At 48.9% G+C, this 27629-nt stretch overlaps 2 protein-coding genes across 6 annotated transcripts in view; one reads left to right on the top strand and one right to left on the bottom strand.

Moving 5' to 3' along the window:
- The window catches only part of Bru3 (CUGBP Elav-like family member bruno 3), a 533833-nt gene that overhangs the window by 280824 nt on the left and 225380 nt on the right, over nucleotides 1–27629 (top strand). The gene's annotated exons all lie outside the window — the stretch shown is intronic.
- Nucleotides 13665–18502, bottom strand: LOC144179482 (uncharacterized). The gene is made up of 4 exons (XM_077707855.1): nucleotides 18175–18502; nucleotides 17018–17294; nucleotides 13998–14217; nucleotides 13665–13765 (listed from the first exon to the last, which is right to left on the bottom strand). Exons 1-4 carry the CDS (start codon nucleotides 18264–18266, stop codon nucleotides 13680–13682), a joined length of 675 nt encoding a protein of 224 aa, XP_077563981.1. The 5' UTR covers nucleotides 18267–18502; the 3' UTR covers nucleotides 13665–13679.

The raw sequence follows: 27629 nt of genomic DNA, 5'->3' as shown, positions 1-27629 counted from the left end.
TGTGCCATGTCAGCGGCCAGGCAGCGCGCGCCCATCTCCCCCCGTTGCCAAGGAAGACGAGGAGATTCCTGGCCAATCCCCCACGTGGGTATGTGCCATGTCAGCGGCCAGGCGGCGCGCGCCCATCTCCACGTGCGCGGACATCGCCGGTGGACGCAGGTTCAGGGTCGCTTAAGAAGTGCATTGCACTTAATATAAACTACTACAGTGTAAGAGGTCAAATCGGGAGCACGGTTTAATGGGACAATTACTGAGTATTCCTTCGGGGGTCCCGAGTGCAACGCTAAGCGTAATTGTTAAGGCTAGCAATGCATAACTACCTGTTAATAGTTATATTTCGGAGCAACCGATATACAATGTATCTGTAAATTTTATTCAGCTGGGTTCATTTGAAACGTTTTAATCGTAGTTTTATAAGCACCGTTTGTTAAGCGTTTCTTGTCGCTGTTTTTTTACGAAACACTTCAGGTAACCCGCATCGGCTAACGGGGCTTTTGTAATTCCCGACGTAGAAAGAGGATGAAATTGATGCCTAGTTTTATACAGGATACTGTTCGCCTACGTGGCAGTGGGGGTGCAGCCTCCCGCTAAAAAATGTGCCAGTAATTTCAATCGATGTAAACTATCAAACACGGCGAATGTCCTTTTATTGATTTAGCTAGTATACCCTCCGAACATCTTCGAAGATATCTTTCCTCGGAGATATCTTTCCTGAATGTATTTATGTATTTAGCCCGATGGTATTTAGATACCAGCCCGGCTACATCCAAAGCGTCCTTTCCAGTGGGAGGTGCTCCGTCAGCGTATGGGTCGCAATGAGTGCGGACGGCCTGGGATTCCTCGTCAGAATTTCTGGGCCATTCAATGCTTCCCAGTACTGTAACATCATTTCGACAAGTCTGCTCCCCTACGTCCTGGACGGGTGCTTCATCCCGCAACAGGACCGAAGCCCTGTCTTCACAGCACAAGCCGTGAGCTCACTGCTCGAGGACCACGCGGTGCGACAGCTGCGGTGGCCTCCATGCGGGGCAGACCTAAATTCGATAGAAAATGTGTGGGGGTTTATGAAGATGAATCTCGGCAAACGAAATGACTGCGGTCGCACGGGGGACGAGTTGTGGCAGGCAGTGGAAGATGAATGGGGACGCCTGCGCCCCCGTCCCGAAATCATAAAGTCGCTTTGTGAGTCGCTCCCCCGACGCATTCGTGAAGTTATCAAAAACGACGGAAACTTCACACACAATGAATAAGGGGAACCACTCGGACAATCACCGATGTCTTTTTTTTTGTTCCGAACCGAATAAACCTTCGCTGTATTCAGTTCTTGCTATCCACTGTGTTCGTCGCATAACGACCAGGACTGTTTTAGTCATGTGTGAATCTTTATCGCAGCCTTTCTACAACGCCAGTTTGCGTTCCAGTCATTAAAATGATAAAAAGAGCGCCGAACAAACATTCCCAGATGAACGCACAGTCACGCGGCATCAGCGCATGGCGCACGCTGCCGGCTGCTGCCAAGCATCACGCCCGGTCGGTGGGCGAGCCGCGCAAGACGCCGCCGCGCGTCGAATTCGAGAGGAACGGAGTGCTGCAGCCGCAGTCAAGGAAACTGACATGCACAAACTATAGGGAGGGACACGCATGCGCCCTCCGCTATCTCGACAGCAGACGCTGGGCCGGAAGGTGTCGCACCGATAGCTATCGCACGCCGCTCGCTTGGTCCGGTTTATTCTGTGGACGCCTGTACGTCCTCGCGTGCTTCCTTTGGTCGCCTGTTTTGTTATTCTGAATACCAGGCAAACTAGTGGCAAACATTTCAACCAACATCGGCGTGTACTGGGCAGCCCTCGGCCGGTGTTTGAAGCGAATACAATTACGGGCTGCCATAATTTTCTCATTTAGTAGCTCTAAGTGCACTCGCTTCTGTAACATATTTCTTCGCTTGAGATGGTCCTCATTGCCCTCTTTAGAAGAAATTGGCCATGGTGCTGACTGTCGCGACAGCCTCGCTTGACCAGTGGCTCAGCCGATGCTCGCGATCAGACGTCCGCATGTCTCGAGACTGCCTGTCACCAACCTCGCTTACTAGCGGCGTCCCGCGACAGGTGCGGCTTCCAGGAACGCGGCCAGACTCACAAACTATCCTGAACGGGATGGGATCGTTGGATCTGCCCGTGCATGGAAATAGTTGCGGTGACTGAGAAAACTTCCGAGGGGGAGGGAGGGGGCAGAGAACTGACTACACACTGTGGTCTCTACCTCACAATATGCACCACCCAGCATTGCACAAGGCATGCACTCATGCACGCTGCGAGGAACTACCGCGGTTTGGAGCTATTTGAGAACGCTCACGAAACTGAGACGCCGTCGCGCCAGCTCAACACCGCTTCTGTTGGGCAGGTGGAGTAGGGGGCGACAAAGGAATATGCCCAGTGTACATCAGAAGAAGGCGTTTATTTGCACCAACCCCTTCAGTTACATTTCAACATCCCCCTGGGTGAAAAGGGGTGATGGGCGATCTGGAGCCACGCGCAAGTGTGCGCGTCATCGGCGCGCTGAACCGGTGGGCTCAGCAATAAGGGCAAACTCTGGGGTGCTGGCCGATGGGCTCACAATAGAAAGACACTGTCCTTTCGTTCCCAGGCGCATACCCCACGGCGTGATCGTCGATTGTCAGGTACGGCTAATATGTGAGCGAAGGGACTGAGGATCATCCTAAGGCACGGGCCGGCAGCCGGAAGGGCTTGCGGGCTTAGAGCCGGCGCAAAAGAGCTGCGACCGGGCGGTGAGTGAAATCGTTACGCACCTTAGGCTGTCCTGCCGAGCGTCTCCCCGAACGGACCCCTGCTCAGGGCGCGCGTTCGCGTCCCGGCGAGGGTAGGGTTCAGGAATCGTTCAAACGGGCCAATGGAGTGAGGTTACCTCTACCACCAGGGCGGAGCGGCCGCTGCGTGACAGTGTTTTATCGCCGCAATGGTCGCTGCAGCCTTCACCTCAGGCAGGAGTTTGAGAAGACGGGCCGTCTCTACACAGTGGCGCCGAGACGAGCCGACATTTCGGGGAGAGAGAGGAGAAGCGCCGCGCAACGGCACAAACCTAGCGATCGCGCAATGGCTGGGGCGCCGGGATCCCCAGAGCACTCGACCGTGAAGTGCTTGCTCGCAAGAAACTAATGGCGCATCTATCTGAGGCATGCCTCTACGTATTCTCTAAATCATCGATGCAGCCGCATGTTTCCCACGTGGCTTCTTTTATTCCCCGGTGTTTGCAAGTAGCAAATTTATTGGTTATATAGAGAGAAGGCAGATAATTGAAATATCGATATTTTGATAAACCAAAAAGTCGAAAACAAAAAATGAAAACATACAAAAATCCAAAACGGAAGAGAGTGAAGCAATCAATACGAATATTTGTCTTCAACGTATAAAAAACACGAACACAAACATAAAAAAAGGCTGGAGAAAAACCGCGGAAATACGAATAAAAAAATTCCCCAAACTGGCCAATCGTGTATGCCCTGCAATAGCACAAAAATGCATGCTTGGCGTTTTAATACCAACCGCGTTAAATAGTTATGATAGCGTAAATTGACATAACCGGTTTAACGGAATCTAAAAAAAAACAAAGAAAACAAAAATGAAAACACTAAAGAATTTCTAAAATGCACTCCAGCAAGATACAACAAAGTTGAACTGAGAACCCATGTAAAGTTTTATAGAATTATTTTGCTCGAAGAGGTGACTGGGACCATTTCTACCGGGACCGTAAGTTCCGGGATCGTTTGTTCCTACTTTCGAGTTGGGACCATTTGTTCCGGGACCATAAGTTCCGGGGCCTTAATTTCCGGAGCCATTTGTTCCTGCACCTGTTGTGTACAGGCCAGGTCGTTTTCTACCGATGGTAGGGGCACATGGCAGGGTTGGGTTGTCAAATCCGAAGAACAGCGAGGACGGATTTCACAGCAGTGGACGCCAGTGCAGGGGTGTGTGGTGCGGTGACAGATGAAGACATCATTTCTTAGGTCCCAATTGCAGAATGTGTCGTTGCCATTGACGACGAGAAGAGAGAGGACGAGTCATCAGTCCTCCCCCGAACCCCATGCGTGGCTGCAGAAGTCATGGCCGCTTTTTAGAAGGCTTTCTGTTTCTTTTTAGAAAGCTTTCTGATTCTTCGCTCGCTAGAGCGAACAGTGCTGGTTGTAGGCTTTAAGGACAAAAGGAAGACTGCAGTCACGGACTTTTTCAAGCATCAGTTGGTCCATATATGCCCTACAGCTTCCCCACTGCAGTGCCACTTCGTCACTGTCGTTAGCGTGAACTTTTATTCATTCGATCTGACGCGGTTTCCCCATGCAGTTCGAATTAACGAGATTTTGCTGTAATAAGTTTATGGACGTCAGTTAATCTACGAACTTGACTGATATCCTGATTTTACTGCGCCGTCCGTACTCATCAGCCGGCTCGCTCTTACCACGTGACCAAAGAGGATGGCCGCAAAAAAAGATTCCCAAGGCCCAGTTAATCAGATCATTTGACCCAAGTGATTACAACCAATGAACTGCTTAACAAACGTTTTTAATTACAACACAGGAACACCGCAGAAAACACTCAAAGGGGAAGCATTGTGGCTTTAAAAAGCGCCAGATCGCTGAATCATACAGCATATCAGGCAATAACTTCAGTTAATAATAATGAGGTCAATAATGAAGCTTACATTCACGCCATTCGTGTGTGGCCATCCGCATACAGCTCTGGTATGGGATGCATGTTGGAGTTCTGCAAAATTAGAGGAGTTCGTAGTTTTGGGCGTTCTCTTTCGCTATCACCGCGCTGCCGAGTAGCACGACTTTTGAACCGTCAAGCTTTATCACCACCTAAAATCTTTTAGCGTTAAAAGAAACATTTGGGCTGTGCGTAAATGTCAACGATACCCACAAAAGAGCTGTACACTGGAAATACACGGACCGTTTGAGTGCCGGTTAATAAAGGAGCAAAGTAGTCGCGAAAGTAGGAGACTCGGCGACTTGCTTTTCGTAGTCTTTTCTTTCCGAGCATGTATTTGTTCTTGCCGGCTGACGAGTGATTTCGACGAGAAAAAAAGCTACTTCGAAATTCTTCGAAAATCGATGTGTACGAACGTGCGTTTTTCGTCATTTTGAAACATGCGTGCGTTGAAAACAGACTGTGGCTTGAAACATAGACTTGAAACATGAAGCATAGGCTTGAAACATGAAACTGACTTTGGCGTGCAGTTGTACAATCCCAATTGGCTGATATCCGCGCAGATTTCATCGCCGACATAATGGAGCTGCAGACGTTGCACTTTTCTTCTCGTTTTTTATGCCCCCACGGCCTTGCGTCCAGCAGTAGCGCACTCCGTGCTGTAGTGGCTCCCGAAGGGCTCTGAATGCGCCTGATGGCGGCCGGAAAGAGCATGGCGGTCGGCGGCCGCGGGTGCAGGCACATGCGTCACGTACGATATCGCGCCGATGTTGTACGAGTCTTTGGCAGTTATCCGCCTCAGTCCATCTTCGTTTTCTCCGGCAGAAGTTTGGGCCATTACATATGTTTCTTTCTGCCCGGCCTCCTTAGCTCGTTTTCTCTCTGTCATTGCTTGGCCGGTTTTCCTTTTGAACGTGCTGCTCTCCTTCTCGATTATGTTTTGTGCGTTTCAGCGACTGCCCTGCCAGCGGCACTCGCTTTGTTTTCGTGGCTTGATCCGGCGGAACTGCGGCGGTTCGCCTCTGGGACTGGCGCGCATCGGATGGCGCCGGACCGGCCGTGCGAAAAGCACGCTGGCAAGCGCGCGAAAATTGGCTCGCACGGCACTCTCTGCACGGCTTGCGCCCGGCCGCTGCATGTCCGCCGTAGGTGCACAGCCCCTGGTCTCAAATTGGTATCGCGCGATATAATGTGATTGATGCGAGGCGGCGTGCTGCAGTAACGACGACGGGGGTGATTCCGACAGGCTAGCACAGCAGCAATCCCCGCGCGAAGGTGCCGAAGAACAGCACTCTGCTTGTGATCCTCAACTCGGGATGCCTGGCGGCAGCTGCAAGACGAACGAAACATCCTGGCTGCACTCGTTGGGGGGCTGAAGTGGGTCTACTTTGGAATCCCAGCCCGGTGAACAGCCGCGGCTGCGCGCAATTAGATTTTCTCCTGATGTGACAATGTGCATGAAAAGAGGCGGTACGCTCTAAGCGTACCGACAGGCAGCGGATGGTGGGACGTCACCCTCTTGCTATCGCGTCTCAAAATGCATAACTGCTGCGCACGCCTTTCGAAAGGCGTGGGTTCGGTCCCCACTCTGGGCGCCTGTGTTTCTTTCTTTCTTTCTTCCGTATATTTAAAAAAAGTGTTAAATTCATTAACCCTAGTAAAAAAAAAGGGCCTAATCACACGCCTATGCCTCCTTTGGCATTGTAGACTGCCGACCTATATATATATATATATATATATATATATATATATATATATATATATATATATATATATATATATATATATATATATATATATATATACATACCATACACCGAAATAAAATGCAAAAAAACAGATAAACCATGGGCATCTGGCATAGCGCGTAAACCAGTAAAACGTTTTAAGAAAATCACTTTGCTTGCCATAGCTGGAATACGACGGCTCCCTCACGCACAAGAGCCCATTCCTCTTTGTAACAAGAAAGGTTTTATAAGGTTGGGAACGAGGTTAGCTTGTCTTACTCCAATTCCAGATAGATCGTTTGGGAAAGTTGATTTGAGCAGGGTAATCGTTTCGGGGCCTGGATGAACGGGCGCAAGGGAAAGTGTGATGTGCAGAACATGATGCGGGTTAGCAGCGACATACCTAGTTTCATTATCAGGGCGAGGCTGAACAGGCTGCGTAGGAGGAGAGAGTGGCGCTTCGGGGACGTTTGCGACGGCCCAAGAGCCCCGGGGGTTGCGCGCAGCACCCAGAAGGGACACAACAGCTGCATTATCGCGGTGGCACTGCGCGGTGGCACTGCGCTATCGCGGTGGCACTGCGGTGACACCATCGCGGTGGCACTGCGCTAACTGCGGCTGTAGTTCGTCGATCGTGCCTTCGGCGCCTGATAACGCTTCTTGCAAGTCGGAAGAGATGTCCACTGGACACATTGCTTTGTTTCTGCCGTCACTCTGGACATTTAGTGTCTGCTCCCCTTTGTCGCAGAGAAGGGAGGTATGTACTTATCTTTCGACCACCAATCGCTCACACGGGTGCGTGGGATGCGCCACAGTGTTGGCCACACGGGAACTGTCCCCTTGATCGCACGGGAACTGCATCTTCGCCCTCCGCATTATAATAATTTTCGTGGGGTTCTTGCTACGACTTCAGAACTTCCGGTCGAGCGTATTTCTTCCTAGGATCGTCACGGTTTATAAGCAAGCCAAGAGATGCTGGGTGCAGCGCGGCGGACCGCTGATCCTCCAAAGTGTCACCGACGCGAGATCGCTTATGGTACTCAAAGCAAATCACTCTTGGAGAAGTGCGGGGTAGCTTGCGACCTACACTACGCCTTCAACTGAGACGATCTAACCAAACCGATCGCCTTGACAAAAAAATCCGCGTAGTCTAGCCAGCGTTGTTCAGGCGAAGGAACCTCCAACCCTCCTACCAGTTGATGACCTCGGGGTCTGAGAACTGGGAAAACGAGACACAAATACACAGTGGAAAAATTGGCGACTTCGTTTTCCCGAGCTTCATGACAGCCCAACGGAGGCTGAGGAACACGAAGTCCCCAAGTTTTCTGCACCGTCAAAATATTCTGCTCTGGAACCGGCGCAAGCCGCATGGAGCAACCGCTTCTCGCCGCTCTCCGGAGGCAAACGCCTCTCAAAAAGACGGTAAACATGCGTGACAGTGGAGTGGGGTGATAAACTGGGTGGTCAGCGGTAATTGTGATTGCGTCGATCGAATATCAGCGGCGACGTTAAGCCCACAGTTCTCTACGCCTCGCAACGCTAGGTCCACGCGTTTGCTCACTCACTCACTCACTCACTCACTCACTCACTCACTCACTCACTCACTCACTCACTCACTCACTCACTTACTCACTTACTCACTCACTCACTCACTCACAGATCTCTAGGGGGGGCCGGCCGAGAAGGTTGGGAAGCGACCCGCGTACCAATGCACGCGCGATGCGGCGAGCCCCCGAAGCATGGCGCTGCCTGCGCTCAAGAACGAGCGTAGGGCGCGGCAGGTGTCATGTCGCTGGCCGCCAAAATGCCAATAACGGCAAAAACAAAGTTACACATGCGAGAAAAGGAATCATAGTGTGGGGAAAAACCGCGTTATGGATTATTATCAGGCGCGATCAGCCGCGATGCTAAGCCTGAAGGCATATTCCCACTGGCGATGCGCCTCGTCGCGCGACGAAAAGCGACGTCGCAAAGCGACGAGCCGGCCGTCGCTTTTCGGCGTTTTGCGACGGCGGAGCCGATCGCTCTCGGTCCGAATTCCCTCGTCGCGCGACGGCCCCGCAAAACCGGTAAGCCAATCATGTCCGCGGAGTAGGCTGACGTAGCCGGAAACGAAACGTTTCTTTACATCCGGTATGCAAACGCTGCGGGCGGGTGGGGGAGGACGAGCCGCCTCCTCCACCGCCGCTCGCTCGCTCGGCCAGGCGCTTGGCCCGCTATCGCTGTACCCGCCGGGTCGGGCCGGCAAGCAACTTCCCGTGTGCATCGGTTCTTTGGTCAGTGGCTTCAGCGTACGCGTGCACTAATCAACGAATAGCGTGGAACTCATCAGTGTGGAGAAGCGTGAATGGATTGTAAAAGCAAGTAATCATCGTATAGAGCTAGGTGGACAGCGAGACGGTAGGTCGTCTTGCAGCCTCATCGTTCTATCGGCGACTGGTAAACACGCGTAGAGTTCGGTGGCGTCAGAACTTTGCGCCTGTGAAAAGAAGCGACATTTGTGGGCCGTGATGCGGATGTTGTGGCGTGAAAGCAAGCGTGTGCATTTCTTCGTGTAATAATATGTTGAAAAGAGCGTTCTTGAGTTGTTATTTTCTGCTCCTCCCGCAACCCGCAAATGTTTTCGGCATTGCTCCAGGTTAGTAGGATGTGTTTTAGTTTGATTTCTACCTGCTTTTGTCGCGTAACATCATTTTCTTTGACTGCGAATGGTTGACGCACCAACGAGGTCGTACAAGTCGGGAAGCAGCTGCGCTGAACGTAGTCGCATCATCGCTCATCGCAAGTGCGACCACCACCTCAGGGCCTCATCGCGCGACGCGCGCCGTCGCGCGACGAGACAAATCGCCAGTGGGAATGTGCCTTAAAGTTCCCTGCATCCGAGCAACCCAAGCGAGCTACTGGGGAAGACCCTTTGCTAAAACTCGCTGCGCGCGCGCATGTTTCGTTTGGTCTCTCCTGTCTTATTGGGGACCCGGAACGCTGGGTTTCGCTATTCTAAAACTGCCTAATATACAGCTGGTTTAGACTTTACTTGGTTTGAGCGACCGCGAAATCCGTTTGCGCCTCGCTTCGACTCGCGGGTATCCTGCAGCGCCGACACCGCGGTTTCGCTGTCTTTCTGCGTGCGAGTTTTTTTTTTTTATTTCATTGCCTCTGTCGCAGACGACGTGGGGCGACGCATCGCGTGGTCGTCTGAGAACATATATTTCGCTCCGGTGCGTCCGCAACCGAGACAAACGGGCGCTGAGCATTGCAAGGCGCTCCAACGACGGCGGGCCCGCATTCGGCCGATGCATGCATGCAGAAAAGAAGAGGAGCTCGCAAACGGGTTCCCGGCAGTCGTAAAGTTTGGTTCCCTTCGCCGCCATAGGAGGAGCGTAGATTCTCGTACTCCGCCCGCCTTACTGCCCGCCTGTTTTCTGTTGCGCCAGTTGCTTTTATTGGATTTCCTCTGGGCGCCTCTGGAGGCCTCCTTCCTCTCGAGGAGAGGCCGGCTAGATTCGTGGCATGGCGGTGATATAGGAGGGCGCGAACATTTCAACTGCCGCGTCGCCCTTGCGTTCTTCCAGCCGCTGCGTGGAGGGAGAAAGGGCCGATAAACAAAGGCTCTGGCAGGCATAAATTACTACTCGCCGGCAACATTTGCGCCATGCCTTTACGCGGTGGCGCTAGTTTTGCGCCGGTGCCTGCAAAGCGCGTTGCCGATACCCGCAACACCCTAGCCAAGGAGAACGTGACGGCACAAGGGCATTTGATCACCCTGCCGTAATGTTCCCAGGAGGGTCAAACCCAGAGACAAGGAACCAGGAGAAAAAGAACACCAGGAGGAAGGACTCGAACGGGCAGTTTGGGGTGACATGTATTACGGGCAGGTGCACAGTTCACGGCGTGACATTTTAACCTCAAGGTCGGCCTCGCCATGTGGGGTAAAGTGTTGAGTAAGCCAGGAGTCTGAGCTCGGAGTTCAGGTTATGTTCCGTACAGGTAAGGCTTTCAAGCGCCAGAATATGTAGACGAAGGACGTAAAGGGCAGATACATGCGCGATGTCTCTGTTCTTCACGTCCTTCGTCTCTTATATTTTGGCGCTTGAAAGACTTACCACGGAATGTTCACTACCTCGTACCCACATGTTTTTAAGTCCCTGTGATGATGTCAGGGTTCGGGTGTTATGAACGAGACGACGCACACGTGACAAGCAAAGAACGAGAGGCAAAACGTTTCTCCAGGACACGGAAGAACAACATTTATGAACAGACAGATTGTGGACTTAAACACTACAGAAAAAACTAAGGACTAAGGTCCTACCCGCGTTAGTCCTACCAGCAATAGAAGGTACACAAGTAGTGGAACGAGCTCACAGTTCTTGTTGCCTGTAGCTCTCAGGGTCAGGCGTCGACTTTCCCGAAGTGACGAGAACCGGAGGCGATGTCGTCGTAGACCCATGTGGCGCAATGGTGCCGTATCGCCGCTGCCTTGATTGGTCGGAGAAATAGACGACCCGGCACCGTGGCAGGAACGGGACTCCGAAGAGGTCACCGACTCCAAACAGGTCGCACGAGCGGAGGCTCCCCGGCGCATAGCATGGTGCCTCGATTTGTGGGAGGAGCAGGTGGTCCGCCCGACGACGTGGCGGCCCCCGCAGGAATAACAATGGCCAGGCTACCCGGCGCAAAGCTCGGGTGCCTGGAGATGGACGTGTGTCCGGCCCTACGGCGGGGGCCCCGCTTTGCCGGCGGAGCTGGAGACGTCCCAGCGCTGCTGCATGGTCGTCGCCATCGGGTGGATGTCGCCTTTCTATAGGGCACCCGAACTCCAGCCAGTCTTGGTTGGTTGGTTGTTTGGTTGCCTCCCACCATGGCACAAACCCACGCGGGGGATTGGCCAAGAAGTTTTGTGCCTAATGAGGATGTGACCTATATTATTTTAGATCCCAAAATTTAGAAAAGAAAATACCCAACAGAATTTTTTAAATATGTATAATGTGAAAGTAGATTCAGGAAGAAAAATGAGGTATGTGTGAATGTTTAGCTGGCTAGCAGGAAAACCTGCCTGTCGCCACAACATAAGAATGGAGGGCAGACACAACATCCCTGTGGCAGACTCCTAGGGCGGAAGCGCCTAGTGACAGGACCTCGTAACTAGATAGCGGAAGGTTAAGGCGTCTAAAGGTTGACTCCAGATGCGTGCGTCGCATTGGGGAGAAGCTTGGTTCCGTCATCCGACGTCTTCCTCATCTTCCTCCACGCTCCTTTTCTCCGATGGCGCCTAACCGCGTTTCGGGGATTGGCCTTGTTGTCCCCGGTTCCTTTATTTTCCACTTGTTTGTCCTTGAACTTTTCCTTGTACCATCACAGTCCCGTAGCGGTCAGGGCGCTTAGTTTTCCGCGTGAAAGTTCGTTTTGTGTAACGCTTTCGGTCCTGCAAAGGTACACTAACCATGTCTTTCAGACGGAGGTCCTCTAAACCTCACCACACTCTAAGAACTCGAGGAGTGCTGGGCACTCTGTCTAGGAGTAAAAACTTTTGTCCCATATTTCACTCCCTTTGGAAGCATTGGGCGACTCTTCCGAGGAGTAGCGCGTGGCGGCAAAACGAGAGGCGAAATACTCCCCGTGGGATTTACTTGCTGCTTTCGAAGCGGAGTTCTTGAACCCTGTGTGGGAATTGCAATGCCATCTCCAAGGCAGCGTTCCGTCACTCCCTTTAGGCGTAAATAAGCTCTATTGGCGGCGTTCCCGGATACTGCAGACGGGTACTACTACTCTCTCTTGGAAAGCATCTCGTTACGCCTCAAGAGCGTTCTGCTATTCCCCGCGAGGCAGCGTGCTTTCGCTCCGCCTGCTACTAGACCCCCCCCCTTCCCCACGATGGTACTATAGGCAGTTACAAGCAAACAAAACAGGACAAGCTATTTTGAAACATGGGAAAGAAGAAAAAACAAGCTCAGACTTTATTTTTCAAAATACCACAACAATAGGTTCATTCTGCAATTTAACACAAAATGCAATTTATTGGGAATTAAAATATCACGGCATAAAAACGGTTCCTACTCCACATGCACACAGGAGACGTAGCGCCTATTTAGGATACATCCAAGAAAAATTCACAAATAAAAATGCAGCAAAGCAATTGAAAACACTGAAATACAAACATTAAATTATGACGATAAAAATGACATTAACATCCACAAATAAAAAGGTACTGGCATTAGCACGAAAAGCGTCAGTAGAGATACAGCAGTGGGAGAATAGTTAACAGTATTAACATAAAACAAAATGGCCTTAGTACATCAGTGAGTGCTTCACATGGACTGGAAAAGCCAGCTCTTATTTAGCACACATAAAAAATATTTACAAATAAATTTTGCGAAAGAAAAATCTGGGACTAAAACAATTCAGCGTGGATTACTATTAACGCATTGCAAGGTGCAATCAACACAAAGATACAAAGCCATTGACACGGCAACTTTGCAACAGATATATTTTGGTGGTACAATAGGAAACCGCAGGAAACATTCCCACTGGGTTTTTTAGGCGGGTGGTTCTCAAATGAGGATGCGCTAGTAAGATTTAAAAAGGCTTGGTATTAAAAACAAACACGTTCGAGCTGACCGCTTCATAATGTTGGTGGCGGCCTTCAGAACAGTACCGACCACCCTTACAAAAATGATTGTTGAGTTTCATAAGAAATTTTGTTGAATTCACTCAACAAACATTGTTGAGTATCCAAAGAATTTCTGTTGAGATTGTGTTGAGGATTTGTTGAGTTTTTCAGGAAAAGTGGCCACCGTGGTTTCATTGATTTTCCGTTGAATTTCTTACGTCGAATTCCCATTGAGTTTCTGTTGCCTTTCCGTTGAGTCTCCACTGAATTTCGTATTGATATTTTGTCGAGGTTTTTATGAGTGCCCAATGTGTTTCTGTTGATATTTTGTTGAGATTTTTACGAGTGCCGCATGCGTTTCTGTTGATATTTTGTTGAGATTTTTACGAGCGCCCCATGCGTTTCTGTTGATATGTTGTTGAGTTTTACACGAATGCTCAATGTGTTTCTGCTGCGATTTCTTTCAAAGGTTTTTGCGATCATTGTAGGTTGAACAAGAATCTACATTTTATCGCACCACCAATACACGAGTTTATGGTGTGGCAGTAGTGCATGTCATGTAACTAAAAATTCTGCCTCATGCAGACATGCAAAAAGAAAAACAAGGTGTTCAGCGTGCACTTTTTACTTTATTTCCCGATTCAAAAGCGATGATAGGTTATTTTTTATGTAACCGGCGCTCACACCTGGAAACTTCTGGCCCGTGTAGCCTGCAAGAGATAGAATGAATTTATGATTTACTATAAAAAATGAAAACGTGTTCAGCAAGTTCTCAGAATTAGTAATAAAAGTGTGCAAAAATAAATAGACACTTTCCCAAAAAGCATAAAAGGGATGCACTGATCTCACTGTGCACATGAAGAAAAACGGGTGATTAGCTACAAGTTGACAAAGATGACAGCTTTGTTCTTGGCACTCTAAATGCAAATCATGTGCACTCACCGACCACAGCCTTCACCCGCACGGGGTCCAACCCTGGCTTTGTAGGAGTGTCGCCCTGGGCTTTGCCTTTCCCTCCAAAGAGAGTTTTCCCCTTGAGCTCCTCCGGAGTGAAGACATGGCGCAAAAGAGCCCTGGCAAATTTGCCAGGGCCACTCGCACACGCATGCACCAGCTGATCCAGGTACCCCTTCTCAATTAGCACACCGCCCCCAATGTCAACCTGCGAGCAGAAAATAAAACCGAAACAGTTGAACCAACATGAACTCCAGGATCGAGACAATGAAGAGTTTGAGTACCCATGAACAATTTCTCAGAATATTACGGTAATTCATTTACAGATTTTGGCATTGATCCACTAAAAATTCTTTTCGAATAGATTTAATTTAAATGTATATTTTTAGTTTTTATGGGTGAACATGCATACCTCAACATGCTTTCGGCTTGTTTAAACAAGCGTTTCAAGAATTCATTAAAGTGTTTGCCAAGTGCCCACTGCAGTACACCGTGGGTGTATTGCTTTGTGGTAGAAAGGCCAAAAAAACCATTTGGGTGCTGTTAGGTCAATCTGGATGAAAGGTTATGTGGCTAAAATAGTCAGATGGCTGTAATGCACACAAAGTAGGCAGTACGATGCCTTGCCCTGACTCATGCAACTATCCATAAAAAACTGACCTTTTTTTAGCACCCGATTCAGCAAAATAAAATGAGCAGACTGTTATTGATTTTTTAAATTATTTAAATTGAAAAGAGTGAACCCTAGTTACAACTAGGCCAATTTGCTCCTTCATTTTTTCATTGGCTAGCAGTGCACGAGGGTCATACGCGAAATGTGGTTTGCGGCGTGGTGCTAGCAGGAACTTTTTGTGTGGCTGGTGTTCTTTCTGCAGGATTGTGGGTTTGCGAATGCCTTGTCGTAAGGGATACCTAGCATTGTTTTTGGTTCGAAATTCCGCACTGCGCTGTTCACGCCTCCTACAACCACAAACACGAAGCAGGCTGCACGATGAATGCTAGCACAGCGTGAAAATTGGACAGGTGCGGACAGCGGCTCAGATAAGGTAATTTTGCACTGTCTATGTCATCTCCGCGCGCTGATTGCCTTATTTTTTTTTCATTGCTTCAAATGACTGTGGCTCGAATAAGGAAAATTTATGCACTTAAAGCTGCAACGATATTTCATGTGGTGGTGGCGTGTGATAAGAGGCACTGTTTTTACTGTGCCCCCCCAGGCATGCTGCGCACTTCTTGAGGAGTACGAGAGTTTGAGAGGTGCTCTAGTGACAGTGTTCTGGTATGTTGAGCGCATGACCATCCTCCGCCTGAGCTTCCAATGCTGAGCGATTATGCACAGGATCTGGGTGGAAACGACTGCGAGGTAAGAGTGCAATAAAATTACATACAGTGGCTATGACAGAGATTCTACCTGGGGGACAAAGATTTTCAAGTGTTTTCTTTTCAATGTAGATGAAGCATAAATTATAATTGATTGATTCTCGGGTTTAATGCACCAACGCTACACAGACTGTGAGGTGAGCCATAGTAGAGGGCTCCATATTAATTTTGACAACCTGCGCATCTTTACATGCGCCGAAATCTCAACCACATGGGCATATTTTATAGCAGACATGATAGACAACAATTTCCATCCTGCACTGGGCGCCACCAATTCTTTCGGACTGCGGGGCGAGCAGACGACGCTGAGTCCCACGCTGTTGCTCCGTGCCATGCGTGAATATCAGACGCACCGAACGGCATCGAAAATCGGTGTCATTTATTTGGCATTTCAGCAGCAACAAGTTTAGCAGTGCCTAAGGAGAACGTTTAATTCTTCCAAGAGGTGTCCCGTTCGCCCATCAATTCTGTTCCTAACCCACTAAGGTGGCGGGCCAGTCCACGCCACTTTGTCCTGACAGGCATTGCCTGTGAGGCCACGTTTCGTCCTGCCAGCAGGACGCCTGACCTTTTTATCCTCAATCGATGTTTATTTTCGGAATTCTGGGAAAATTGCCATCATTGCCTTTTACTTGGCGATGTTCAGAAGCTACTTGTCCGGGCAGGCGTGATTACGTCGTTACTGGCTGCACCAACAATCAGCGTAAGCACAAAGTGCTCATGCAAGAACCGTGCGAAGTGCACCATGACAAAACAAGTGTCTGCATGTGCGGAGTCTATTGGCTGCACAAATTTCCTGCGTCGCTTGAGTGTCACCGTAAATGGGTCGTTGCGCTAAATCGCAGACTTAGAGCCTGGCAAATTTGCCAGAATGAGCCCGGTGGTACGCTGCTTTTGGAAGCGCTGTTTAATCACCCTCATGCTCAATCCTTATCGCACGTTTCTGTTCTTTGGAGGTATGTTTGGTCCGTTTCATCGACGGGAAGCCATCGAAAATCAATCAGACACTTATGCTGCAGCTTGGGTACGCGAAAAATTCTCAAGTAACCCTTGTGAAAACCGTGCTGATATTCGAATGTGATATTATAAATAATTAGCAACTTGAGAGTGGATGAAATGTTCCCTGCGTATGGTGCTTGTTAGGAAAATTTAATGGTGAAGTACCGTCCCTGATTTAAAGACTGGTGCTACCTCGGCTATCCTCCAATCACTGAGAATAGTGCCTGTCATGAGAGACTGCGAAAAAAGTGCCGACAAAATCTACAGACTGCGGTATGTACTTTTCGGTATAGTGTGATTAATAACAGTATGATCTGAAGTAGATAATATTGTAAGCTTACTTAAAATGGAAAGTAGCTCCACACCAGTCTGTATTGCAAATTCAAAACCATATCGAAAATCCTAAATGTTTGCTTGGCTTGATTACATACGGATACTTGCTTCAAAGTCAGTTCAATTTCTATTCTTGCACTTTAGCCATTGGCCCCAGATTCGCTTCAATATCCCTGCTAAGCAATGACACACTCAAAATGCACAACACTGCTTCATGAAACTGTTTCAAATAACCAGGGGCTAGAGCACTGCTAACAGGTATACATTATGACAGGTTCCAACATGAAATAACTAACCTGAAAGTACATAATCAGTGGGTGCACTGATGTGGCAGCGGTGCCTGGACCGATGCGTTGAGCAAATGCGCTGGCTTCTGAACGGGTGGTCCAAGCGGCCAGATGATGGATGAAGGATTGACTATTCCTGGCGGCAAAGCGTACCCAGCACCAAGGAAAGGCCAGGCAGTACTTGGGTACAGCAGGTGCAGTGTCAGTTGGCCACGGAGGGCCCTGGCAAAGCCTTTGAAACTGGACTGAAAGCCAGCCAGCCAACCCGGACAGCCAGCAGCAGCACCTGAAAGTGCATAATCTGTGAGTGTGGTGGCACTTGATGAAATACAAGAAAAGCACACACAAACCACGAATGCTTACATTAAGCAGATTATTAATCGTTAATGAGTAACCTCCAAGGCCCTAATAAGAACATTCCCGCAACACCCAAACTGAAATTTAGGTCAGAGTAATGTATTTATTAGGCACGCAGGTTCTGTGAGTGGGGTATGCCTGATATATGCAAAGCTCTCTGCTATGCTAATTTGCATGGAACGCTTGCTAGCAGCCCATATGCATACCTAGCTTTCAATCGGAACTGTTGTGTACTAGTTGAGGCTCCTCCATTTCAATGCCTAGCTTGCCTTTGCAAGTTCGATTCTCCAATATAAATAGAGTTGAGTGGGCAGGCGCCCCTGCGAGAACACGCGCGCGCATTTCACCTTCAATTTCCACGTATGTGAATGTGAGCTTCACGAGTACGGCACGCATACCACGACGCATATCGCGGCCCGAAGACCACGAGACGGGTCGCGACGGCGGCAGCCGGTCTCGCGAGCGTAATAGCTGCGAAGCGCACTGCACGGAATTAACAGTCGCCGCAAAGGCACTGTTTGAGAGACACATAACAAACAAACGCACCGGTGTTTAAGAGCCTTGCGTGATGTCAAATAATTAGCTGCCGCGTTCTACAGCGCGAGCATCGCAACAAAGGTCTAGCTTCAGCGTAAATTGATGCTGACGGCTGCGGAAACGGTAGACTGGTAATTCCAAGGCGCCAAACAAGTATGCTATATCGCATAGGCTCTGAGAGCAAATGAGATGGGGGTCTACCGAATAACTGACCCATAAGCACCAGAACTCGTTCCGAACAAGAACAGAAAAACAAAAAAATGCGTACTCACCCCAGCAGAAACGACGTTTCCCGCCTAAAATCCTTCTTCACGCTCGTCTTGCCCTTCAAGGACACCGACACTTTGTTCGGACGCAATGTCATCCACCTTTGACGCGCGATGATCGTTGAGGCGATGATCGTCACCCTATAAAGCTTTTATAACTATGATTTAAGCTTGAAATAGATAAAACTGAACAAATCGCCCCAGCTACCACTCCGCACAAAACCAACTCCATAAACAAACACACAAAAAGGGAGTGATAGTTGCCAGACTGCAATAGCAGCATTTCTGTGTTTGACGAAAATTGTGTTATTGGTAATTAACTTCCTGCTTTTAAAGTATTAAAAGTGTTTATAACTTAAATTTGAGGTTTTTAAACGCAAAAGCGAATAACAGTAAACTAACTGACATATATACTTAAATTGTAAAGGTTTTAAAGTTAGTTTTGGTTTTGTTTTCACGGCGGGTTTCTCTACAGAGGAGGTGCGAGAAAACGAACTACTTTGGGTTTAGGAAGAGGGTGGCAAACGTCGGTGTGATTGAAAGCAAGGAACAGGCGCTTACTATGGTTTTAAAAAAGAAGAGGTAATAAAACCTTCATAAAGAAAAAAAAAAAACATCCGACGAGGATTCGAACTACGGACCCTCAAAACAGTAATCGAAGGCGTAACCACTCGGCCATACACGCGGGACTTCAGCCAATAGTAAAATGATTGTATAACTACGTAAGCCGGCAATGAAAATTGTCGTTTGTGTCTAGTCAATGCTGCATTTTTGGAATTCTGGCAGTTCTAACGCTTGTTTCTCACGCACCGATCTTGCAGACGAGGTCACATTGTTAGTACTCCGAGCGATTGAGCCGGAGCTCCCTTATTTGACTCAAGCAAAGCTATCGCAGGTCACCCGCGATCTTTTCTTCGCAAGCCACGGTAGCCACGAAGGAAATGGCATGCGCCGTTGGAATTGTGGCGTTGGTAACGCTTGTTTGTCACGCACCGATCTTGCAGACAAGCAACATCGCGCTAAAACTACAAGCGATGTCACTCCTGGCATGTCAGGCGCATACAGCAGCGAAAACCTCTGAGTTTGTAACAAGTTGGGGATAATGCAAGGCAATATTAAAGAGACCGAAGCATGTGGTGGCGGCGACGTAATAAGTGCAGCAAACAGGTACTGTGGGCGGCAGCGACGAGCGAAAAAGATGCAACATGGGCCGCCCCCGCCGGCCTGCGCAGAAATGGAAACACGCAATCGAAAAAAACTGTCCGGCCGATTCAGTTTGTTGTTGACGAAGAGCAACCGAGGCTTCAGCAACAAACGATTGTGCTTGCCGTGGTATGAGTCAAAGCATATCTTGACATCGTTGTCGTTATGCTATCGTCCGTCTAGAAGGAAAAAATCAGAACGCAAACGTTTTCGTCTAGCGTCTATACCAGATATAGACGCTGCTGTTTAATGATATCTGGAGACAATTTTTTAGCTAATGGTGAAGCAGCGGATATTTTGTAGTATGGACAAGTGAATTTTATGGGTTAACTGGATGGCTGAAATTGAAATATGCACTCTAGAAACATTGATAAAACAACAGTATAAACAAGAATTTGAATTTTGTTCGATCACACTGAAAGTGCAAGTTATCAGAGTTTGTACTGTACTTTACCTTGTGCTGTATCTTGTACTTTGTATGCTTCCAATGCTGACAAGGCAGAACATATATTGTCTGCGAGATGTTACACAAAGCATCAGACATGACGCGCTGATTTGTGCGATATGTGACATGTTGTAAGAATACCTTGAAGACATGTTGCAGAACGTCTAGGACTCATCGTTGAAATCTTTATATCATGAACATGTTGTTGATCTTCGACATGTTGTTTGACTCTTTACGATATCAGACCTTTATAATCTTGCAGTATATCGACATCTAGTAGAAGTCCTTATCATTAAAGACATGTCGTTATACTTATTCGACAAGTCGTTGAAATCTTTGCGATATTGGACCTTCATGATGTTGAGGACAACGAAATGTCGTTGAATTCATAAGGTGTCGACAACGTAAAAGTTATGTGATTTTCGTTGAAATCTTTGTGATATTGAAGACATCTCGAAATCGTTATGATATCATGCATGTCGTATGGATATGTTGCCATATGTACAAGAAAGCGCTGAGAGTTGCATTGTGAAAGCTGGCTACCTGTACACAATGCAACTTCCTTGAAAAATGCAACTTATTTAATACACTCACACTGCACAAAAATATGCTAAGATGCTGCCTAATTAGGCTCATACATCCGTTTTAGTGCACGTGGCTGTCCATGTCGAAGAAGCATGCAGATAGTATTTGGCATCAGTTGCTGATGACTTGCCCACAAATAATCACCATGAGTCACTGAAAATACAACAAAAAGTCAACAAGAACTCCACAATAGAAAAATCATTGTGCGGACCACAACGAAAATTTCGTTGTGTTCTCAATGTGTAAACTCAATGAACATTGAGTTTCACAAATAATCACCATGAGTCACTGAAAATACAACAAAAAGTCAACAAGAACTCCACAATAGAAAAATCATTGTGCGGACCACAACGAAAATTCCGTTGTGTTCTCAATGTGTAAACTCAATGAACATTGAGTTTCACAAATAATCACCATGAGTCACTGAAAATACAACAAAAAGTCAACAAGAACTCCACAATAGAAAAATCATTGTGCGGACCACAACGAAAATTCCGTTGTGTTCTCAATGTGTAAACTCAATGAACATTGAGTTTCTGTTGATTTTCCGTTGAATCAATGAGAACTCAATGAAACGTCAACAGAAATTCAGAACTCATTTTTGTAAGGGCAGGGCACCGTGCTTGAGCCAAAGTAACGTCCACAGAAGCAAAAGAAGGTGCGCTTCGCCTTTGAAGAGTATTACACAATGAACGGCCAAAACACAGACAGCAGCAATGGGAACCCATCCACGATGGCCAAGGGTGTGAGGAGAAGTGTCTTGAATGCGACGGCCACTGCTGCTGATGCCTCGGGGATCTCTCCCTCTGTCTCAAAAAAAAAAAAAAAATCTTCGGGCAAGTAGCGTCTTCCCGTGGTTCCTACATAGACAGAAAGAGGGGGACAGCAAAGATAAGTTCTACAATGAAAAAAATATTAACGAGTTTGACAACGTTAAAAGAAGTTTATTGGGTGATAGATTAGTTTTTGCGCCGAGAGCACGCACTGAACCGTATTTGAATGCCATACTGCTTGGCGCAGTAACCAGTCTAGATGCGGATGTGGTGACCTTGGTTGCCACCACGCTCATTGTACCACTTGGCCAATGTTATGTCAGACAGCGCGCCCTACAGCTGTCTGCCTACGCACTGCGCCCCAAACCCATTAGTGCTTACGTGTCCGTAGCTTCAACTGTTTACCCCGCTATCGTTCCCGGTATAAAAACATTGCACAGAATTTAAGGAAACATAACTCTTTTTGTGAGGTTATAATCCCTGAATAATTTGCATTGGATTTTGTCCTCAGCCGACTGCAACGTAGGGCCAATTATACGTTCACAAGACTAGCGTGGAAAAGTTGCTAATGGGTCATATAGCTACTGTTTTCTTCATTCTCGAGTACGCTTCGTTGCATGCACGCTGCAGATCGCAACATTTGATGAGAACCAATAGGCTCGTTAATGAACGATCAGAACGCTCGAGCGACGGCGACAACCGACGCCAAAAAAGTAATGTAATGGGTACAACAAACAGTGTGGGCGACAGCGACAAACGAAAAAAAGTAATGCATTGCTGCCAATGCCCTTCGTCGTCGTTGCTGCCGCTCGCTTGTGGGCTGCTTCTGTCCGGGAATAAACCCGCGACGGCGACGACCCGTCGCCTGCCGCTGTCGCCGCCGTCAGCGGCCTGTGTAAAAAAATTTCGCTTGTCTGTGTCGCACACAATACCTGTTTGCCGTACACACTGAGTGAGGTTTCTCGCGTTGCTCATCGCCTTAGACGCATGTAATTGCCCCTTAACAGTGCGGTGAGTACGCCCCGAAAAGTCCCATTTCCGTCCATCCTGTCCTCAAGCAAAACGTAAAAAAACTTGTCTCAACAGCATTTCAGTTTGCTGCTGTACGCGCGGCGGTCACTAAAATTATTGTAATTTAGTGACTACCACGCGCTAGACGCGCTCCTATCACTCAGCCTATTGTACGCAATTCTTTGGAGCCGCGCAGGTAGCCACAGCTACTGCACGGCCGCCACTCTAACCCTAGCCGCCGAGCTAAGAGTACAGCGTAGCGCTGCGACTACTCGTGCGACCATGCTTCCTACCTGCGAAAACATTCCGCAAGGATACCAACACTTCACGAATCAAAGGGATTGAAACGGTGCAAGAATCGACGCTGTTTGTACACGGGTACAAAAGCCGCTCTTCAAAACTAAGCAACGGTCAAAATCAGTCACGAAAACGTTAGGACTAACCGCTTCCGCGGACCGAAGTACCGAGAGTAACTCTGCTTCGTTAAATACACAAGACAAGAATACGAGGTTAACTAATGGCTTACCTCTACTTCCCGCCAGCGTTTCTTCGTCCGGTAGATAAATCCAAGGTCGTAATAGCTGCGAAAGATCCCAAGCTCAAGGCGCGAAGCCTGCGACGGCCGCGGATACAGCCCGGCCATAGCGCGTGCATCGCTACACAGTGCGCATAGTTCCGAAATCGGCCTCAGCGCTGTCGCCGCTGTGATGTTCGTCCGAAAGAAAAACTAGTACCACGCACGCACGCACACACGAATGAACGAATATACGACTTGCTAGCGTGTGCATGATGTCGCGCTGACGCACAAGTGGCCAGCAGTTAGCCAACACGCGTCGTATACTGTGTCGAAGCAAGTATGACGATAAAGGCAGGTCCAACTTCCTATGTTGCACGAAGCGTCTGCTTGAAAGCCCACTTCGTTCGTAGCACATTGACATCACGGTCTGGCGCGGCCTGTAAGTCGCCCGTCCGGCCTCGGCGGGCCATGTCGGCGGGTTCACCGCCTGTGTAGGTTTTTGCAGGACACGCGCAGTTCGTGGCTCGCTGAAGGTGCCTTTCTCACGCTTGCTCGGGCGGTTCGCGTTACCTGATCCCCCGATTGTATGACGCGTTACGTATCGTGATCCACGCCTGCGCCGCCGCGGGGGGGGGGGGGGGGGGGGGTCATCATTTCTCTTTGCTTATTAACAAAGGCGCTTGAGTTCCAGCAACCGACCGGTGTGTACGCTTTTATCGTCGCTCGTCAGCTGACGAGATAGTTTTCACCGTAGAGGGTGTATTTGAGATGCCCTCGCAGTGGTATCGCCTGTTCCTCACACTCCGATCTTGCAGATAGGCCCCATATTGCTGTTAATACCAGTTACGTATACGGATTTTCTGTATTTAACCTAATAAAAGCTATCGTATGTACATGCCTATCTCGGCGACACTAGCCACCGTTGTTGGGTCGGGTTCGTGTTGCGCTTGCAGCTTGAGCTATCAGAAGAGCGCGTACTTCACTTCTTGCAACACCATTTTTCTCAATCGATCTCAGATTTACAATCCGTTTTTTTTAGCTCGACTAGGCGCGGGACAAGCGTACGTCTATCAAACTCTTTCAAAGCGACCGTCTGCAGCGGTCCGTAGATTAGTTCCTTCGGTTTGCCGCCTGCCGCCACTGAACGCTGCGAGCAATCGTTACACGAATTCATATTCTTGCACGTTTAGAATGCGCGGCAGAAGTAATCGGGCGCTTTTTACACAACCGCTTTATATAATATATTCGTATGCAAATAAAACATCGCTGATGAGTTGGTGTGCGCAGATGGCAGGAGTGCATCTCCATGCTTACTCCCGCACTGGACAAGAATGAAATTGCAATTCTACTCTTCGTACTGGAGATGGGAGACGATGCGCAGGTTTACTCTTCACTGGTGCGGGAGCAGAACTGGGGCTGCACTCCGCCGCGCACGAGAAGAGTACGCGGTCAGTTTTGCTCTCCTCCTCATGGGAAGCGAGCATTGCATCCAACTCCCCGCAGCTTTCGAGGGGAGTCCACCAACGCTTGCAAGAGTACAATGACGGTTGGACTCTTCAACTGCTCCCCCGATTTCTTAGAGTGCATGCGGCATGCGGTCTTTAGCTAGCATGCAAGTAAATGTGCAGTACGAACTTTAAACATTTCATCCTCGGACGCCATTGCCTTATGCATACTGCCTCAGACGTGCGGCTTGTGCGTCAGAACGGCAGCTTGGCTCCGTTACCGCCATGTTAATTATTGCCACCGCTAATCTCCTTTAGACGTCCACGCCTTTCCGCACTGTGAAGGAGAAAGACTGACACGATTTCAACTGCTGAAACGCACTCGACAATGTTAAAACGCGCTCATGATACGCTGAACTGTAAGAACTTCAGATACTAAGCCCGCCATGCGCACTGCAAATAAACGCGGCCATGTTTGACAGCCAGAGTCGCCCCGTTCGCTACAATGACCTACTTCGCTTACTTGGTTTGGGCTTGCGCTGGGGGGCACTGGAGCTACCCTCAAACGACCTAGCTAACGCAGCCCAATGAAAGAACAGAACACCGAGAAAGTCTGAGCCGCCCCGCGACGCCGTTGGAAGGCGGATCTTTGAAGGGAGGCTAGAATGAGACTCGAGGTTTGAAAGAAGTTGCGCGGTTACCTATTTATGGAACGCAGTAAATATTACAACTTGATTTTTGATGGCGCTGCACGTGGATGTTTGTACAAGCCGTTCTTACTGAATGTACGCATCCCCAGCAGGACGCGCTGAACGTGCTTAAGCGTGCTCCGTGCGATTGCCCATGTCCAGTATCAATCGACCAGATTTAGGGAAAATCCCCAAGGTGGAGTAACGTTCTGTAAAGGAAAGTTTGACATCCACCTAAATGCAGCCATACGGCTACAAAGGAAAGCTATACAGCTTTGCGGGAAACTGCGCAGTTGAAGAAAAATTCGTCCTGGTCCAGGATTGTAGCCGTATGGCTGCATTTAGGTGGATGTCAATCTTTCGTTTAGATGTCCACTATCAGTACTTCGTTAACTCGAGCAGCTGGAAACTCGGGAGCCGACTACCTCCGGCCTTCCGCCATAGCGCCCCTGGTTGAGCATAAACAAAAAGGTACTATGAGGTTCGATGGATCAATCACAATGCTCGATTCAAGTTACGTCTCGATCCAGGACTCCGACATTCGCGTGGGAGTCCTGCTCCCGAATCCAGAAGGAAAGGGTCGTCCAACGTGGGCTGACATGTCGGATGAAGAAGAAAACAGGATTAAGGGAAGCGTATCTCGCCCTGACTGCACATGTGCTGCATAGAGCGATCATGTGAGTGAGCAGCGGCGACTGAGAGACGTAGAAGCATTTAGCTGCAGTGCCAGAGGTTGGCGGACTCACTCATGAGTCCACTCACTCAGGCTCATTTTAGCTGAAATTCACGCGTGAGTTTGCGTTTGAGTGAGAGTGAGACTATTCTGGCATCATGAGTTTAAGCCCGAGTGACACCGAGTGATTTTGATTTTGAGTACGTGTGAACCTGAGTGAGTGTGAGCCCGAGTGTTCCCGAGTAAGCTTGATTCCGACTAAGTTGGAGTGCACCCGAGCCTAGCTAGGGAGCGGGATTTTTTTTCAAGCCGTCTATTTGAAGTTTTTCAGCACGAGAAGATTGCGCTAGCGCTGCAGGCGCAAAAGTTCGCGTTCGTTTGTCCTAAGTTGCGCAACCTGCGTGATTGTTGGGCAAGTGTTTGCGTCAGCTACGTGGCGGCAATGGAAGTTGGCTCTAAATTTTCACGAGTCCCTTTGGGCCGGGTACTCGAGTCACGTGCGGATGGGGCAGCATTCGCGCTGCGCATTATCGTGAGGGGCAGCGTCTGATCTTGAAAAGTTTCTTGGAAGAATTTTTATGACTATCCGCACTCGTTCTCAGGCAGTTTGAAGCAGCTGGGTGTATGATAATGACCTGGTGAGGTCATAAAAAAGATGCTTATGTTGCCTTTTCCTCGTAACGTAGCCGCCGGGAAGGTTGGAAAGCACACGGCAGCGCTTGCTTGCTGTTTTTTTTCGCGTATTCGCCTGCTTCTGGTGACGGTTAATGATATCCTAGGGGTCAAAAATAAGCGATGACCATAATAAACCTTAATACAAAACAACGGCTGCACAGGTCATGGTGCGTACAAACTTGGAAAAAGTATGGAATAAGGAAAGTGTGTGTGTGTGTTTGTGTGTCTGTGTGTGTGTTTGTGTGTGTTGGTGTGTGTGTGTGTGTGCGTGTGCGTGTGCGTGTGCGTGCGTGTGTGTGTGTGTGCGTGTGTGTGTGTGTGTGTGTGTGTGTGTGTGTGTGTGTGTGTGTGTGTGTGTGTGTGTGTGTGTGTGTGTGTGTGTGTGTGTGTGTGTGTGTGTGTGCCTGCGTGCGTGCATACATCTATTTTTAGGGTAGCGAATATGGGAGGAATGAAATCGAGCAGTAGAGAAATTGTAGGGGAGGAGTTGGAGGTATTTCGTTTCAGTGCACTTTGCAACAATCTTGTCACAAAAACAAAATTCCCCACGTTTTCTTTGTAATGCTAGAGTGCTGGCTTCCCTTTTGTTATACGAAAAAAATTACACCATCTTCCTGTGTGGAACCATGAGGAGGATACGAAGCATCATGGGGCTTCCGTGTAGGTTCCATTGTGTTGCCGTTGTTGTTTCATTTATCGGAGCACGAATGGGAACGTAGTGTGAACCCCCATGTAGAGACAGCGAAGAGACCGACACCGGCGTTATCTGATCGAACACCTCCTGGTTCTCGTCTTTCGTTATTGCGTGCTCACGCTCCTACCCCGCTGCCCGCCCTTTTCGTCCTCTTCTCTGGTTGAGCTGCAAGGCGCGTGGCGCTTCCCGCCACAGCTTTAAAACGGGAAATTCAACATCCTCCTATAAAGATTTCATTTCGTCGTTTCCGTTGAGGTTCAGCTTCGCGTGCCTTCTTTGTATCAGTAGCTTCTTGACGTAGTTTGAATGAGTGAAGGACATAAGGCGCGTTCGTAGCACGTGCTCCCGTCTCGGTCTGTAGCGCAGTGGGAAGAGCGCCACGTACCTCCCGTTGCGGTAAGAGAGTCGTGGGATCGAAACCGGGCGCGGCCTAACTATTTCTTTTTATAGTGGACTGCGCTGACGTCAGCACAAAAGCTGACGGGGCTGGAGAGACGCGCATGCGCAGTAGAGTGCGGACGGCGGTCAACGACAACGAGGGGGGGGAGGGACGCAGCCCCGAGCATGAGATGCTTCGCACCTAAAAGAAAGTGAGCGCCAGGGAGAGGGAGACTCGGCTAGGATGCGCCGCCCTACCTGCGTTTCAAGTGAGGTGACAACTAAAACGCCCAGGCGCTGCCCGCTTAGCCCGAATACTGACCGCATCATAAGATAGAATACTGACCGCATCATAAGATAGTCATGGTGAGTA

Source organism: Haemaphysalis longicornis, unplaced genomic scaffold (genome assembly GCF_048455015.1).
Source record: "Haemaphysalis longicornis isolate Haplotype H1 unplaced genomic scaffold, Haemaphysalis longicornis Haplotype H1 scaffold_4, whole genome shotgun sequence".
Classification (NCBI taxonomy): Eukaryota; Metazoa; Arthropoda; class Arachnida; order Ixodida; family Ixodidae; genus Haemaphysalis; species Haemaphysalis longicornis.
This window is presented reverse-complemented; position numbering and strand designations above follow the sequence as displayed.